Here is a 16,032-nt window from a genome sequence, read left to right as displayed (position 1 = left end):
CTAAAATTAAGTTTTTCAGCTCTTCATTCTCCAGGTGAGCGTGAGGAAAAGCACCTCACGCTCATTGCTGAGCATCGCAAACTCTTTGAAATAACAGGATGTTTTAAATGCAACTGTGGCCACTTCTAACAGAACATTAATGTTGATACTTATTTCATATGAAAATCTAGGATATGCCTAATTATTGCAGTGATTTTTTTTTTTTGTGTAATACTGTAGATGAAGAGTTTTAATACACCCTGAAAAACAAATATACTTAAATATAGTACACAAAATATACAGAATCGACCTTCTTATATAAACCATCTTCTTATATAATCATCCTAAAAACTTGTGGGTTGAACTTAAGAAAAGACAGCATAAGAGATGGCCAAGTATGATCTGGAATGATGAGAGACGGTTCATTTATTCAATATGTGTACTCAAATCAAAGTTTGGATTTTTCCACTGTTTTCTGTGTGAGACTATGTGAATGCACCAAAAAAAGTTATTTATTTTTAGACTTTTTAAAACACCTTTGCGAGGGGAATCAATAAGTAAAGAGGTAACTATATAGTATATTGCGACGCTTACAGAAATATCCAGTTCCAGCAGAAGAGCTGTCTTCACCGAGTCTCCTTTACTCAGCTGAACTGCCTTAGAGATGGGCACCTCGTAACGAGCCTCCTTGCTCAAACGTTCAGCAGCCTGAAAAAAGAAAACATTTATGGGGTGAAGGGATAAGTATAGCAGATGTGTTTTCCTTTTCCGTCTTGAAAATTCATCACCTGCTCCGCAGCGTCTGCTTCCTGTAAAGTAACATCTAAGTATGCCGGAGGTAGCGCAGGAACATTCAGAGAGGACTCAGACAGCGGCGGTACGGAGCTTGTCAGTGAGGCTGCCAAGGAAACCTGGGGGATTCCTTCACTACAGGCTTGTGTGTTTGGTGCTGATGTATAGACAGTTGACGCCGGAGGTGGCCTGACATCAGAAATGGCCAAAGAAGGTGAATATTTAGAGTCTGGCTCACAGATCTGTTTATCTGCGATGCTCAAGAGGTTCAACTGGACGTCCGGTAAGGATGACTCAGGAATTTCTTTGGCAGAATCTTCCTTAAGTTGGACAGTTCTGTCGGAAGCCATCTTTGTTAAAGCGTCTTTAATGGAATTCCACAGTCCTTTGAGCCAAGGGTCAATAACCAGCTCCAGCCTTAGACACAACAAAATCGGCGAGATTATAAAACAGCAGCAGGACAGAGAGGAGAGAAATGATGAAAGTTGGATGTCCGCTTACCCTACGCCGTCGTCTGCGTACCCCGTCGGGTAGAACTGTCTGGCTCCGAGTTCCCGAAGACGACGTTCAATCGTCTTCCCGCAGTTGCAGAAATTTGCGTAATTTGTATCTCCTAAAGCTGAGATAAACAGAGAACAGCTGATGAGCGACTGAACAGAAAACAACATGAGGTTACATCTGCTTTATAAATCATGACAAAGCAGCTTTCGTATTTTTGATGGATAAACTACACAAGGAATTCCTTAACACCCCTTGTGTAAGAAATTACCTAAAAGTGCGTATAAAAGGTGTTTATAATGGTCAGGGGAGAGGGTCCTTTTCTTGATGCGCTTCACAAACTGTAGGGCATTGTCGGGAGGCTCCCCATCTCCAGTGGTAGACACGACAAAGACTACCGGGGCACACTCCTTCTCCAAGTTATACTAGAAGCAAACATACTCTAAACTAGTTATCAGCATTTCTGCAAAGCATTTAGGCGATTTAGGGGAATCCTTATCTTGTTCCGAATGGTTTCTTAGTTTGCAGGAACTCATGCAGTGCAAAAGTAATTCTGTTATACTGACAGATACCTTGTCGTCTTGGTTCAGGCAGCAGAGATCAGCAACCAGGCCGTGCTCCTCGGCCTCCTCGGCGATGCCCTCAGCTATGGACTGAGCCTGACCCTTCTGAGAGCCGTACAGCACAACAAAACGAGGCTTCACCTCAAGAGGCATGCTAGGAAAGCCAGAAAAAAAAGAGGGCTTTTTTTTTTTGTATTAGTATAAATATACTCTAATCTTTTTTTTTCCCCCACTCAGAGTTACTGTCGCCACATTGTTACAGTAGTCTCAGCTGCCGCCTAGTTTGGCAGCACAAAATGCTTATAAATGTGTAACTGACAAGTGTGGCATGCATTTGCATTCTGCATTTACTTTGTGCAACCAGATGTCCTCAAACGTTCCCTGATTAGTAAAGAGTCCACTTGTTTATCATTTTGTCTCAGCATAAATCAATGAGTCGTATGAAGGCTCCACAAAGTATTAAGGCAGTAATTTATGGTAACCCACAACATAAGCAATATTTTAAAATGTGTAGTTTAATGCCCGAGAGAAAAGCAGACACAACCTTGCAATGAGTGTCGCTAAACAAAACAGTTGTTGATGGATGTAACAGATCAAATCTGATTGTCCACTCTGAGTAGGAGTGTGTAACAGATGTATCCTCTTACCAACATACTTGGACAAAAAACAGACAGATGGCCACAATAACACCTTCCAAGTTGGGTAAAACCTGACCGGAATCATATCAACAGCACACCGGAAATTACGTCCAACTTTCACGTTGACAGCTGTATTCATAACAGCACACGTGGGAGCGAAATGTGTAGATTTTGTCACTTATAAACAAAGTAAAAGCAGCCACTGTCGAAACTAAAAAATATAGCAAGTTCAGAAAGTAAAGCACATTTATCTGAACTCCGGGTCAACTCTTGCTGTAAACATTTGCTTCCGTTCGTGCAAATGAAATACTATTTTACGGCACCGCATAAGTTAAACAATATAGCTAACAATATAGCTAACAGACATTTATTCTGCAGAGCGGCTCTTACCTTTTTAGAATGGCTTTACAAATTCACCTCGTCAACACATTTCCTTTTACTTAATTTTTCTGAATTCACGCGAGATCAGAGCGCCTGCTGAGATTGAGCGTGATCGGAATAAACCACGTTGCAAAAAAACACTTTTTGCTAATGTTTTTCTCAACGGTTGTCATGCCAATGTTGTAAATATTTTTTTATCAAGCATAATAGTTCATTATTTTAGACAGAAGAGTGAACTGTACCTTTATTAGAATATTTTTGAGCATTTAGTAAGGCACATTTCTGAGTATTTGGTTCCGCCCTCCCCGCCCGTGGAGCCTTCCAGAAGTCGCCGGCAGAACCGTGCGGCTTGCAGTCTAGCAACACTCCAGAACAACATCTTTAAAACTCACTTTTCTAAGTACTGAGCGCACATAGCGACTCTTAAGTCATCACTCAACATGTCCACGTTGGGCACATTGGCATTTGATGAATATGGCAGGCCTTTTATCATCATTAAAGACCAAGACAAGAAGACTCGGCTAACGGGAATTGACGCATTGAAGGTACAATGGGCTAGCTAGCAAAAAATTAGCATTATGGTGAAGTAGAAGTGAATTTGATGTTTCCTTATTATTTGAGCTAAGTACGAGAGGCGCTTAAACTTAAACGCTTGCATTAAATGCATAGGTATGTCCTGGAAGTCCAGCTGATTTGCATTAGTATCGTAACATCGCTTGAAAGATTTGTAAGCTGTCATGCTAACATGGAGGCCCATGTGCTCCTCTGTAAGGCATTGAGCCAGGGGGTGTTGCTTCACAGAGCTCTACCCACAGTAGTCAATGGTGATGTGCATCACCTCTATAAAAAAGCCATCTTAGGTGACAAATTCTTAAGTGATAAAAGAGAAGATGAAATTATTGGCTAATTTCAAATATTGCGTTTTTTTATAGTCTCACATCATGGCAGCCAAAGCAGTCGCTTCAACGCTGAAAACATCTTTGGGACCTAACGGTATGCAAGAACTATACACTATGCTGTCATTTCGGCTCATTTCGAGTGGCTTTTATTTCAAACCTCTACCTTCTATATACTGTTAAATGTATTAACATTCCTCTTTAACAATTATTAATTAGGTCTGGACAAAATGATGGTTGACAAGGATGGAGAGGTGACCGTCACTAACGATGGAGCCACTATTCTCAGCATGATGGATGTGGACCATCAGATTGCCAAGCTTATGGTGGAGCTGTCCAAGTCCCAAGATGATGAGATTGGTGATGGAACCACTGGAGTTGTTGGTATGTGATCTGGCACAGATGTGATGGTGCTTCTGAATCCATTCTGCTACAATTATTAATTTACAAAATAGTCCTGTACTCGAATAAAAACTGTTGATATCAGGTAGGACTGCTACTAACAGCTTTTTTGGGGAGTAATCCAATTAATGTTTCAATTAATTAATACATTAATGTTACAATACATATATTGTTCTTAAAAAAATAAAAAATATTTTTTTCTCTAGACAATTTTTTATTTTATTTTTTTTTTCATTAATAGGATCTTGTTCTTATGGCGCTAGTGGCCTTCTTTTGTTTTTAGCTTAATAGGAAGAAGGTTCATTAAGATGGGGAAGACATCTTCCCCATCTTAATGATGGCTCAAGAATCGAACATGGGACCTTAGCCTCTAATTTTAGATGGTAGATTTTAACTTGGACGTTTTTATTTTTGTTTCAGTGCTGGCTGGAGCGCTGCTCGAGCAGGCCGAGCAGCTGCTGGACCGAGGGATCCACCCCATCAGGATCTCTGATGGGTACGACCAGGCTGCACGCATCGCTATAGAGACACTAGACAAAATGGCAGAAAGTTTTCCCTGTGACCCCAACAACACTGAACCTCTCATCCAGACTGCCATGACAACACTGGGATCAAAAGTGTAAGTTGTAAGGTTTTTGGGTTCACAGTAACATTTGTGGGAGGTCTTTTTATTTCCCAACTTCACATAATCAAGCCTGTTGGTTATATTGAATATTTTTGGGGGCTGGGGGGTTCCTTGTTTTCTAGAATTAACCGGTGCCACAGGCAGATGGCAGAGATCGCAGTGAATGCCATCCTCACTGTGGCTGACATGGAAAGGAAGGATGTAGACTTCGAGCTCATCAAGGTGGAAGGGAAAGTAGGAGGAAAGCTGGAGGACACACAGCTCATCAAGGGTGTGGTAGTTGACAAAGAGTTCAGCCACCCTCAGATGCCCAAGGTATAATCTCACAATAATATCGTGAGAGGATTCTTGTCTTTTTTTGTTAATCATCTTTTAATTATCTGCTTCTAATTTCCCTCCAGCAAGATGAAAAATAAATTTGGAATTTATTTTTTCAGATTAAGAATAAATTAACAGGATGTAGATAAATTTGATTACCTGCATCTCATTTAGCTGTATTATAACGATTCAAATGTCTTCTTCTTTTTTATAAGGCTCTAAATGATGCTAAAATCGCTATCTTGACCTGCCCGTTTGAGCCTCCGAAGCCCAAGACCAAGCATAAGTTGGATGTGACCTCAGTTGAGGACTACAAAGCCCTGCAGAAGTATGAAAAAGAAAAGTTTGAAGAGATGATCCAGCAGGTGAACGCCCCAAATTTACTGTCCTGCTTTAGATTGTTGCGAGAGCTGATTGTCGTAACGATTTAAATCTTTGATTAACTCACTTGGTGTAAACAATACATGTGTGTGTTTATTTCAGGTTAAAAGCACTGGCGCTAACTTGGCCATCTGCCAGTGGGGCTTTGATGACGAGGCGAACCACCTTCTGCTGCAAAACGAGCTGCCTGCTGTGCGCTGGGTCGGTGGGCCAGAGATTGAAGTAAGAAATGGTTAAAATGTGCTGAAGACCTTAAAATCAAACTTTTCTGAACTCTTTCCACCTTGATCATTCCATTAAATCGAGTATATTACTTACTAATTACTCGGTATGTTTTATGTTTTTGGTGCAGTTGATAGCGATAGCCACAGGGGGGCGGATTGTGCCGAGGTTCTGCGAGCTGACGCCAGAGAAGCTGGGCACCGCCGGCTTAGTGAAGGAAATCTCCTTTGGCACAACCAAGGACCACATGCTGGTGATCACAGAGTGCAAAAACACCAGGGCTGTAACCATTTTCATCCGTGGTGGCAACAAAATGGTGAGCACCAACCATCCCTCGCCCTGTAAACTACGTATTTACCTTGGTGCATGTTGGTTTTAATCCACTCTTTTCCTGTTTGATAATAGATCATCGAGGAAGCCAAGCGTGCGCTCCATGATGCTCTGTGTGTAATTCGCAATTTGGTCAGAGACAACCGTGTTGTTTATGGCGGCGGAGCGTCAGAGATTGCATGTGCTCTCGCTGTGAACCAGGCGGCGGATAATGTACGACTTTAGACAGCTGATGTAAAAATCTTGATGTTGACACTTGGACCTTTTTGTACTTACATCGGTTTTCTTCAACAGTGCCCGTCATTGGAACAGTATGCCATGAGGTCGTTTGCTGATGCTCTAGAGGTCATCCCAATGGCATTGGCCGAGAACAGCGGACTCAACCCCATCCAGACTATGACCGAGGTCAGAGCCAGACAAGTAAAGGACAACAACCCTTTCCTTGGCATCGACTGCTTGCACAAAAACACCAATGGTAAGGCGTTTGTGCTTTGTTCTCTGATCTGGATAATTGATACAAAAAAAATATATATATCTTTTTTTCTCTTCTTTGTCTACCAACATAAATTTATTGAGAAAACCTTTAAGCCCTCATTTAGCTTAATTGGCTTTGTTTCGTCCTGCGCAGACATGAAGCAGCAGCATGTAATCGAGACCTTGATTGGCAAGAAGCAGCAGATCCTTTTGGCTACCCAGGTGGTTAAGATGATCCTAAAGATAGATGACATCCGAAACCCAGGAGAGAGCGAAGACTGAAGCTCCCCGACTGAAGGAAAGCAGCTCGAGTGTGAGGGGGTTAAATGAGTGAGCTGTTTCAGAGGTCTTTGGCACTTCCTCGAGCTCCATGTCCACGTCGCACTGCATACTGCTATTTATCATTTGATACAACATGTCCAAGCTTTATTCGTTACAAAGTCGCCAATAAAACGTTTGACTGATGAAATTTCCATGTGCTTCACTTTTATTGACATTCGATTATTGCTCATTGGGTACATTTACGTGTTCAGATATAAATATTAAAAATCTCATCATTTCATTGAGTATATTTTGTTGCTGTGTTCATAGTGTCTCTGTACTGCATTCAGTCTGTTTTTGGCACACAATCATGATTTATTGGTTAAAATATTTTTTTTCAGAAGAAATTAAGCTTTCATCCAGACATTAAAAAAATACACGTGTATGATGTAATATCAACCCCAAAGTTACATAACCCACCAATCAATATCCATATTAATCTGATTGTGTTTTAAGGCACTATTTTCAGCTTAAGTTTAAATTTAAGCTTTGATTTATTTCACATGTTTAGATGTATTTATTGAGCCAGTTGAGCATATCCTTTCTGGCCTCCTCAATTTGGGGTTTGTCAGCTGGGTTGATGTCCTCTCTCTTGCGGTGGACAAAGCCATGGGTCTGTCCAGGAAATATTTTCAACTGGAAGTCTACTGTGCATTTCTCTTTCAGGTTTGCTTCCAGGGCACTGACCTAATGAGTGAAAGAACAAGTTTGTTTAAGCACACAGTGTCTTACTACAGTATGCGTGCAATACCTCAGAACTTTTTTTGCATTTTGTCATATTGAAGTCTTAAACGTTAAGTGTTTCAGTAGAATTTTAGGAGATAAGGCAACACAAAGCAGCACATTATTTTGAAGGGTACTTCGTCAATCTTTTCCAAGGGAGATCAGATTGCAGATATACAAAACAAATGCACAAATAAAACTCATTTTATTTAACTCATTGGCATTCCTCCACTGCAATTTTTATACTTCATTCATTAATGGATGGTATGTCGGAAAGGGGCTGTGGGGGGCATATGCAAAGGTATGCTGTATTTTTCCAAAAACTAAAAATCGCACATATCAGGTTGGTCTATTATATAAAACTTTAATATGCACTGAATCTTTACAAAGTGAGAAAATGTTCAAGGAATATCACAGTTTTTGAACGGGTCTATAGGAACACTCCAAAGTTAATTAAAAGTATTCTAAATGAAAGCATGAATTAAGCAGAAGTCAGAAAAAGAACACACTCACCTGATCCAGAGGGATGACATTATCGTTTTCTGCAAAGATGAACAGTGTCGGGCTCTTCAGCGAATACCTATCCTCTCTTTCACGAACTATTCCTGCAGAGTTAACACGTAAACCCCATTCTCAGTCCAACTTAAATAAACAATACTATGTATTCTGCTGGTTAAACGACGTACCATAAACAGACACCCCGGCTTTGATTTCAGGATATAACAAGGCCAAGTAATGTGTTGCCACTCCTCCCCAGCAAAAGCCCACTGTTCCGATGCGCTTGGCTCCACACTGCTCCTTCAGGTATTTCAGCACAACGTCGACCTCTCTGAGAAGGAAATAACTTTAAGACTCATGCGTGATGTTAAAGATTCAAGACGAGCACTGGCCAATAAGAGTCTGCCTAGATAAGCTGAACTGAAAGTGCACTCACTTGTTAATGTCAGTTGGTTTTTTATCCTTAAGCCACTCCTGAAATGTGGACCAGTCTTTGGTTGGACTCCAAGGTTCCTTCCCGACAAAGAAGTCGGGACAAACAGCACTGCACAGGAGAAAAAGCGGAAAGTGACCATCGGGGCAAATAGTATAACGATCCTGATGCATTTTTCAGTTAACATAGAGAAGCAACGTTTCAACACACGTGTATCCATTGGCAGCCAGCATGTCAGCCATATATCTGGTGTTGGGAAGCTCCCATCCGAAGATGTCTTGGATGACAATCACAGCCTTGTCCGATGCGGCAGAGGGTTTCACTACGTATGCCTTGATGTGCTCGATCTGGACCTCCTGGCCCAGCCCTCCATAATCAGACCGATCACCAATATCACAGGGGCATGGCTTGGCCTCATTTGCCATCTAATAACACACACAGACGCGGCATGATGAAGACTGGAAGTGTCTCTGTCTGTCAGAACAAATATTTGCAGGTAAAGAGGGCATGTTGTGTGACCACGGGTTAATTTGGGAAAATAACATGCATTTTTAATATGGGCTGAAAGGGGCCATAATCCAAAGATGCCATTTAAAAGTACTAATATTAGTGATGATGAAAGAAAGTATATATATAATAAATAATACTAATAGTATTAGGTGTATCATGGAATCATTTATTGGATATGTAACTGAAGAATTCAATTGGGAAATTATTCATGTTTAGCTTAACTTTGATTTAAAATCATGTACAGTTATTTCACCTGCTAATGAATTATTATCCAGTCCAGCTCTGCAGCACATCATGATATTATTATCTGTCAGCCTTACCTATCAAAGTCTGTGAATAACAGTGCTATTAACAAGGTTCAGCAGGTGATTAGCCAATAGGGTGTATTTATGGAGGTAATACAGTTTACGGTAAATTGTTTCAGAAAAGTTCACCTATGGTACATTATAATTACTAGGTCCTGAAGTGTTTGTTTTTTTTTCTTTTTTAAACTGATTTTAACATTATAACACATTCATACTTCAATTATGTGTATTATATAAATTATTAATTTCATTAAATAATTAGAGATTTAATATTTTATTTATTTATGTACTCCTTTAAAGTTTCATTCAAAGTTTGGCATAAATGAAGTTTTAATTATTAACTGACCTGTGACACTTTGGGGTCTCCACTAGTTGAATTCCTTTTTAAATTTGAAATTCAGTTTTAAAGATCAGGAATGATTTTTTTTTTTTTTAATAATTGTAACTCCATGACCTCTGTGGTCTTTAAAAAAGAATAAGTAACTTGGTTTTATCGAGTTATCTGCTGAACTCAGAAGAAGTCAGTCGCCACTCCTCTCATCAATCAACATCTGAAAAGCATGTTTTCAGACATGCTTTTTTCAGTGATTTGCTTACCACAGTTGGATATTTCATAACTGGATTTGTTCCTAAAGAAAACAGTGGCAGGCTGAATAACGTATTAAATGACCTAATGAATATGTTGGTGTAATTAAGGTGAAAAGTTAATGACTTGTAGAACAAGATGTCACAGCATTTGATGGAATAGCGCTAACCTTGTTCCAATTAGTCTTCTTATCCTAATGCTCTTTATGTGAATCACGTAAAGATGGAAAAGAAATATTTTGTAAATTTTACAAGCTACTGCAGATAAACAGGGTTTGATTGTGTTTGATTATGGAGAGAAAATAGAGACCAAAGGAGCAGTTTCCATGGTAAAAAAATACATTCTGCTAGATCATTTTTTGTAGCTACATATTTATCATTCTCCTATGTGAATTTTTAAAAGTATAATCTCATCTTACAGTTAGGAGTTTCAACGTCATGATGAAAATGCATTGCGTATTTTGTTCACGTTTAGGGTTTTACGGTAAAAAAAAAAAAAGGAAGGAAGGAAAGAAAGAAAGAAAAGCAGTTTGAGTACTATGCTTCCCTAAACTGTCTGGTCTGGCACCGACTACTGTCATTATCGAAGTCACTTAATACCAATGCACATAAGAAATCTGTGATTTAAGCCTTTGAAATCTTAATTTATGCCACCACGGTAGAATGAGGAAAGCTCAAGTTTTGTAACAAAGTTGCTCACTTAGGATCATTATGGTAAAAGTCTCTATGTTACGCAACAGAGTGACGAAGCATTTTTGCAAGAAACCCTCAAAACGATTTTTATGGCTAATAATAGCTTATTTTCCAAAAATGTGAGAATTATGCAGATTTTTAAGCATTCCGTTAGCTTTTTCAAAGTCAGCTTGCACTGATTTAGACACATACCGTATTGTCCTGGGGCTCTCCAAAGTATAGTAATGGCTAATGTGAGGAAAAGGAGAGGCTTGCAGACTCTGAGACACAATGAATGGGCTACTAGAATAAATAACTGGTCACGTGACAAACATCTACCTGCCAAGACTTTCATGTGATTGGTTTCAAAATAAAAGCACTTTTCTTTTCTTCATACTACAAAATAAATTTCATGCTGTTGCAATGTAAGAAAGTTTGGTGTTTGACAAATGTTTGCTTTGCAGAAACTGTCCATCCATCCATCCATCTTCTTCCGCTTATCCGGGATCGGGTCGCGGGGGCAGCAGCTTCAGAAGGGAGGCCCAGACTTCCCTCTCCCCAGCCACTTCTTCCAGCTCCTCCGGGGGAACCCCAAGGCGTTCCCAGGCCAGCCGAGAGACATAGTCCCTCCAGCGTGTCCTGGGTCTTCCTCGGGGCCTCCTCCCGGTGGGACGTGCCCGGAACACCTCACCAGGGAGGCGTCCAGGAGGCATCCTGACCAGATGCCCGAGCCACCTCAACTGGCTCCTCTCGACGTGGAGGAGCAGTGGCTCTACTCTGAGTCCCTCCCGGATGACCGAGCTTCTCACCCTATCTCTAAGGGAGAGCCCAGCCACCCTGCGGAGGAAACCCATTTCGGCCGCTTGTATCCGGGACCTCGTTCTTTCGGTCATGACCCAAAGCTCATGACCATAGATGAGGGTGGGAACGTAGATTGACCGGTAAATCGAGAGCTTCGCTTTTTGACTCAGCTCTCTCTTCACCACGACGGACCGGTACAGCGCCCGCTTCACAGCAGACGCTGCCCCAATCCGCCTGTCGATCTCCCGCTCCCTTCTTCCCTCATTCGTGAACAAGATCCCCAGATACTTAAACTCCTCCACTTGAGGCAGGACGACCCCCCTGACCTGGAGAAGGCACTCTACCCTTTTCCGGCTCAAGACCATGGCCTCAGATTTGGAGGCACTGAGCCTCATCCCAGCCGCTTCACACTCGACTGCGAACCGCTCCAGTGAGAGCCGCAGATCACGTTCCGATGAAGCCAAAAGGACCACATCATCCGCAAAAAGCAGAGATGCGATCCTAAGGCCACCAAAACGGATCCCCTCAACACCTCGGCTGCGCCTAGAAATTCTGTCCATGAAGGTAATGAACAGAATCGGTGACAAAGGGCAGCCTTGGCGGAGTCCAACTCTCACCGGAAACGAGCCCGACTTACTGCCGGTAATGCGGACCAGACTCTGACACCGGTCGTACAGGGACCTGACAGCCCGTATCAAAGGGCCCGGTACCCCATACTCCCGGAGAACCCCCCACAAGGCCCCCCTGGGGACACGGTCGAACGCCTTCTCCAAGTCCACAAAACACATGTAGACCGGTTGGGCGAACTCCCATGCACCCTCCAGGACCCTGCTGAGGGTGTAGAGCTGGTCCAGTGTTCCACGACCAGGACGAAAACCACACTGCTCTTCCTGAATCCGAGGTTCGACTATCCGACGGACCCTCCTCTCCAGGACCCCTGAATAGACCTTACCAGGGAGGCTTAAGAGTGTGACCCCCCTGTAATTGGAGCACACCCTCCGGTCCCCCTTTTTAAACAGGGGGACCACCACCCCGGTCTGCCAATCCAGGGGAGCTGCCCCCGATATCCATGCGATATTGCAGAGTCGCGTGAGCCAACGCAACCCTACAACATCCAGAGCCTTAAGGAACTCCGGGCGGATCTCATCCACCCCCGGGGCCCTGCCACCGAGGAGCTTTTTGACCACCTCGGCGACCTCGTCCCCAGAGATTGGAGAGCCCAACCCAGAGTCCACAGGCCCAGCTTCCTCAACAGAAGGCATGTTGGTGGGATTGAGGAGGTCTTCGAAGTATTCTGCCCACCGGCCCACAACGTCCCTAGTTGAGGTCAGCAGCACACCATCCCCACTATAAACAGTGTTGGTGCTGCACCGCTTCCCCCTCCTGAGACGCCGGATGGTGGCCCAGAATCGCCTCGAAGCCGTGCGGAAGTCTTTCTCCATGGCCTCTCCGAACTCCTCCCACGCCCGGGTTTTTGCCTCAGCGACCACCCGAGCCGCATGCCGCTTCGCCCGCCGGTACCCATCAGCTGCTTCTGGAGTCCCACAGGCCAAAAAGGTCCAATAGGACTCCTTCTTCAGCTTGACAGCATCCCTCACCGAAGGTGTCCACCAACGGGTTCGAGGGTTGCCGCCGCGACAGGCACCAGCAACCTTGCGGCCGCAGCTCCGATAAGCCGCCTCGGCAATGGAGGCACGGAACATGGTCCATTCAGACTCAATGTCCCCCACCTCCCCCGGAACGTGTTCGAAGCTCTGCCGGAGATGGGAGTTGAAGCTCCGTCTCACAGGGGACTCCGCCAGACGTTCCCAGCAGACCCTCACTACACGTTTGGGCCTGCCAGGTCTGACCGGCTTCCTCCCCCACCACTGGAGCCAACTCACCACCAGGTAGTGGTCAGTGGACAGCTCCGCACCTCTCTTCACCCGAGTGTCCAAGACATACGGCCGCAGATCCGATGAAACGATCGCAAAATCGATCATCGAACTGCGGCCTAGGGTGTCCTGGTGCCAAGTGCACATATGGACACCCTTATGCCTGAACATGGTGTTTGTGATGGACAATCCGTGACGAGCACAGAAGTCCAACAGCAGAACACCACTCGAGTTCAGATCGGGGGGGCCGTTCCTCCCAACCACGCCCCTCCAGGTCTCACTGTCATTGCCCACGTGAGCGTTGAAGTCCCCCAGTAGAACAAGGGAGTCCCCAGGAGGAGCACCCTCCAGTACCCCCTCTAAGGACTCCAAGAAGGGTGGGTAATCTGAACTGCTGTTCGGCCAGTAAGCACAGACAACAGTCAGAACCCGTCCCCCCACCCGTAGGCGGAGGGAGGCTACCCTCTCGTTCACCGGGGTAAACCCCAACGTACAGGCGCCAAGATGGGGGGCAACAAGTATGCCCACTCCTGCCCGGCGCCTCTCACCGTGGGCAACTCCAGGGTGGAAGTACGTCCAGCCCCTCTCAAGGAGACTGGTTCCAGAACCAGAGCCATGCGTCGAGGTGAGGCCGACTATTTCTAGCCGGAACCTCTCAGCCTCGCACACTAGCTCCGGTTCCTTCCCCACCAGAGAGGTGACATTCCACGTCCCAAGAGCCAGCTTCTGAAGCCGGGGATCAGACCGCCAGGGTCCCCTCCTTCGGCTGCCGCCCGTAGCACAATGCACCCGACCCCTTTGGCCCCTCCTACAGGTGGTGAGCCCGTTGGAAGGGGGACCCACGTCTTCTCTTCGGGCTGAGCCCGGCCGGGCTCCGTGGGTGCAAGCCCGGCCACCAGGCGCTCGCCATCGTGCCCCACCTCCAGGCCTGGCTCCAGAGGGGGGCCCCGGTGACCCGCGTCCGGGCGAGGGAAAACCGAGTCCAAAGTTTATATTCATCATAGGGGTCTTCAGGCTGCGCTTTGTCTGGTTCCTCACCTAGGACCTGTCTGCCTTGGGTGACCCTACCAGGGGCATAAAGCCCCAGACAGCATAGCTCCTAGGATCATTGGGACACTCAAACCCCTCCACCACGATAAGGTGGCAGCCCCAGGAGAGGTTGCAGAAACTGAAAGGGGAAAATTTAGATTAACAACATGAAATTTAATCTGAAGATCAATGATCAATTTTGCCCAATTTATTCAGAAAGGAGCACTGTCACAGCAGACAAAAGCAGTTAAGGATAAAATGAACTTCTAAAGAGCCTTTAAACGATCCTGTTATCATGTGGAAATCATATTTTACATTAAGTGATATTTCTGTATCTCAAATCTTCTTAGTCTTCTCAATAAAATTAATTAGTTCTCTTATATTAAAAAAAGTCGTCTGTTTTCATTGAACATTGAGATATTTTTGCAAAGTTTAAAGACAGTGTGGTGAGCTTGAATAAAAAGATTGGTATTTTATTCATTTATTTTTTAAGCCCACTTGTTCTTGCAGAGTCTAACTTTATCAAAGTTCAGTCACCATCTCAAACTTTCTAAAATAAAATAAAACAGGTTTTGTGCAGCATTTGCTACTTTACTTAGAGTAAAACGTATTCAGGGTTCCATTTTAGTTGCACGGTGACACTGAAACTTTTAGAATAAAGCAATTTCTTTTAAAGGGCACTATATGACAGGCACTGACATCTGTATTGTTTTAATCCTCACTGGTAGCAGGTCTGCCTTGCACCAGCTGCTAATAGTTGGTGGCAAGCCACACTGGACAGGTTGCCAGTCCATCACAGAGGCAGAAAGGAACAGACAACCATGCACACACTTGAACCTGAGAAGAACTGAAAATAAGCCAGTTAAGCTGACATACATGTTTTTGTCTTTGAAACAAAGGCGGATTAAAGAAATATCCCTTGACAGGATTTGAACGCAGGACCTCTTTGGTAGACAGTACCGAAAAGCAACAGGAATGGGAATTCCTCCTTTACTATGTCGATAAACATGTTTTTTGGTCATAAATTTTTTTTAGAAATCTCAAAAAATGATCACAGGACCAAGATTATGTCAGCAACGTCTAATGTCACAGTAAAGCATTTGACTTGTGTAAAGTTTTGTTCCCAGTGAAATGCATTGATTGCATTATTAAAGGGAGCTAATAACTCACTTCATTGCACTCCACATGTAATAACAGTCCTAAAACGAACAAATCTTTTAATGCAAACTGCTTAAAATCAGACCTACAATTTGTGTGAATTTTAAAATCCTATCTTAAGAAATTATTCATTTAAATTTTATTAAATTTTTATGAGAAACTTGACATGAATTAATCACACTACAGCCAACTCTTCTTTTGTTCTACGTAACATACAGACATTGTTACTGTACAATGTTCATCAGTATTTTGCTACTTCCACATCCAACTTTTCTTCCTCTGTGCCCATTTTTCTGATGCAAAAGAAACCAGCTACCATACGTCTAACAGCGTCATGATTCCAGTTTGCAGCTCAGTGTAGCCTGTATAATGTCTGATATATTGGCGCCGTGGCTTAGTTGGTTAAAGCGCCTGTCTAGTAAACAGGAGATCCTGGGTTCGAATCCCAGCGGTGCCTTTTAAGAATAAGTGATCCTGTAATTATTAATGTCAAAACAATTAATTTATAAACAGATTACACGCGAATATCCTCGATAAAAAAACAATCAAATGTCATTAAAGTCTCATCCACTTAGATTAGCTCATTGCTGATTTCTATTAGAAATAAGATATATGTTTTTATAT

General features: G+C 43.5%; 3 protein-coding genes and 1 non-coding gene across 5 annotated transcripts in view; 2 read left to right on the top strand and 2 right to left on the bottom strand.

Annotated features, from left to right (window-relative positions):
- Window positions 1-2,964, bottom strand: part of mtrr (5-methyltetrahydrofolate-homocysteine methyltransferase reductase) — a 35,075-nt gene extending 32,111 nt beyond the window's left edge. Inside the window, exons 1-6 of one of the 2 annotated variants that reach the window (XM_014983491.2) lie at window positions 2,861-2,964; window positions 1,842-1,986; window positions 1,541-1,694; window positions 1,273-1,390; window positions 768-1,188; window positions 574-687 (exon numbers count right to left, since the gene is read on the bottom strand). In XM_014983491.2, coding sequence (XP_014838977.2) covers window positions 574-687; window positions 768-1,188; window positions 1,273-1,390; window positions 1,541-1,694; window positions 1,842-1,985 — 951 coding nt within the window. In that variant the 5' untranslated portion in view covers window position 1,986; window positions 2,861-2,964. Of the gene's footprint in view, window positions 1-573; window positions 688-767; window positions 1,189-1,272; window positions 1,391-1,540; window positions 1,695-1,841; window positions 1,987-2,479; window positions 2,705-2,860 lie in introns of those variants that run through there. The other variant, XM_014983492.2, reaches the window with a different exon arrangement.
- A 196-nt stretch (window positions 2,965-3,160) lies between these two features.
- Window positions 3,161-6,972, top strand: cct5 (chaperonin containing TCP1, subunit 5 (epsilon)). The gene is made up of 11 exons (XM_014983493.2): window positions 3,161-3,396; window positions 3,784-3,844; window positions 3,967-4,131; window positions 4,570-4,768; window positions 4,897-5,089; window positions 5,308-5,457; window positions 5,576-5,695; window positions 5,826-6,011; window positions 6,101-6,238; window positions 6,320-6,500; window positions 6,654-6,972. Exons 1-11 carry the CDS (start codon window positions 3,292-3,294, stop codon window positions 6,779-6,781), a joined length of 1,626 nt encoding a protein of 541 aa, XP_014838979.2. The 5' UTR covers window positions 3,161-3,291; the 3' UTR covers window positions 6,782-6,972.
- cmbl (carboxymethylenebutenolidase homolog (Pseudomonas)) lies at window positions 6,964-10,890 on the bottom strand. The gene is made up of 6 exons (XM_014983494.2): window positions 10,760-10,890; window positions 8,685-8,899; window positions 8,478-8,585; window positions 8,230-8,372; window positions 8,057-8,148; window positions 6,964-7,507 (listed from the first exon to the last, which is right to left on the bottom strand). Exons 2-6 carry the CDS (start codon window positions 8,897-8,899, stop codon window positions 7,328-7,330), a joined length of 738 nt encoding a protein of 245 aa, XP_014838980.1. The 5' UTR covers window positions 10,760-10,890; the 3' UTR covers window positions 6,964-7,327.
- Window positions 10,891-15,791: 4,901 nt separating this feature from the next.
- Window positions 15,792-15,865, top strand: trnat-agu (transfer RNA threonine (anticodon AGU)). Its single transcript has one exon. It is a non-coding gene; the product is annotated as a tRNA-Thr (tRNA).
- Window positions 15,866-16,032: the final 167 nt, after the last annotated feature.

This window comes from Poecilia mexicana, unplaced genomic scaffold (assembly GCF_051168715.1).
Source record: "Poecilia mexicana isolate PSO_F unplaced genomic scaffold, ASM5116871v1 scaffold_20, whole genome shotgun sequence".
NCBI lineage: Eukaryota > Metazoa > Chordata > Actinopteri > Cyprinodontiformes > Poeciliidae > Poecilia > Poecilia mexicana.
This window is presented reverse-complemented; position numbering and strand designations above follow the sequence as displayed.

Coding starts and splice junctions, on each gene's coding strand:
- cct5 (XM_014983493.2), top strand. CDS start 3,292: ATGTCCACGTTGGGCACATTGGCATTTGATGAATATGGCAGGCCTTTT. Junction 5,458..5,575: donor TTGAAGAGATGATCCAGCAG/GTGAACGCCCCA, acceptor TGTTTATTTCAG/GTTAAAAGCACTGGCGCTAA. Junction 6,501..6,653: donor CTTGCACAAAAACACCAATG/GTAAGGCGTTTG, acceptor CGTCCTGCGCAG/ACATGAAGCAGCAGCATGTA.
- cmbl (XM_014983494.2), bottom strand. CDS start 8,899: ATGGCAAATGAGGCCAAGCCATGCCCCTGTGATATTGGTGATCGGTCT. Junction 8,586..8,684: donor CTGGCTGCCAATGGATACAC/GTGTGTTGAAAC, acceptor TCTCCTGTGCAG/TGCTGTTTGTCCCGACTTCT. Junction 7,508..8,056: donor ATGTCATCCCTCTGGATCAG/GTGAGTGTGTTC, acceptor TTCACTCATTAG/GTCAGTGCCCTGGAAGCAAA.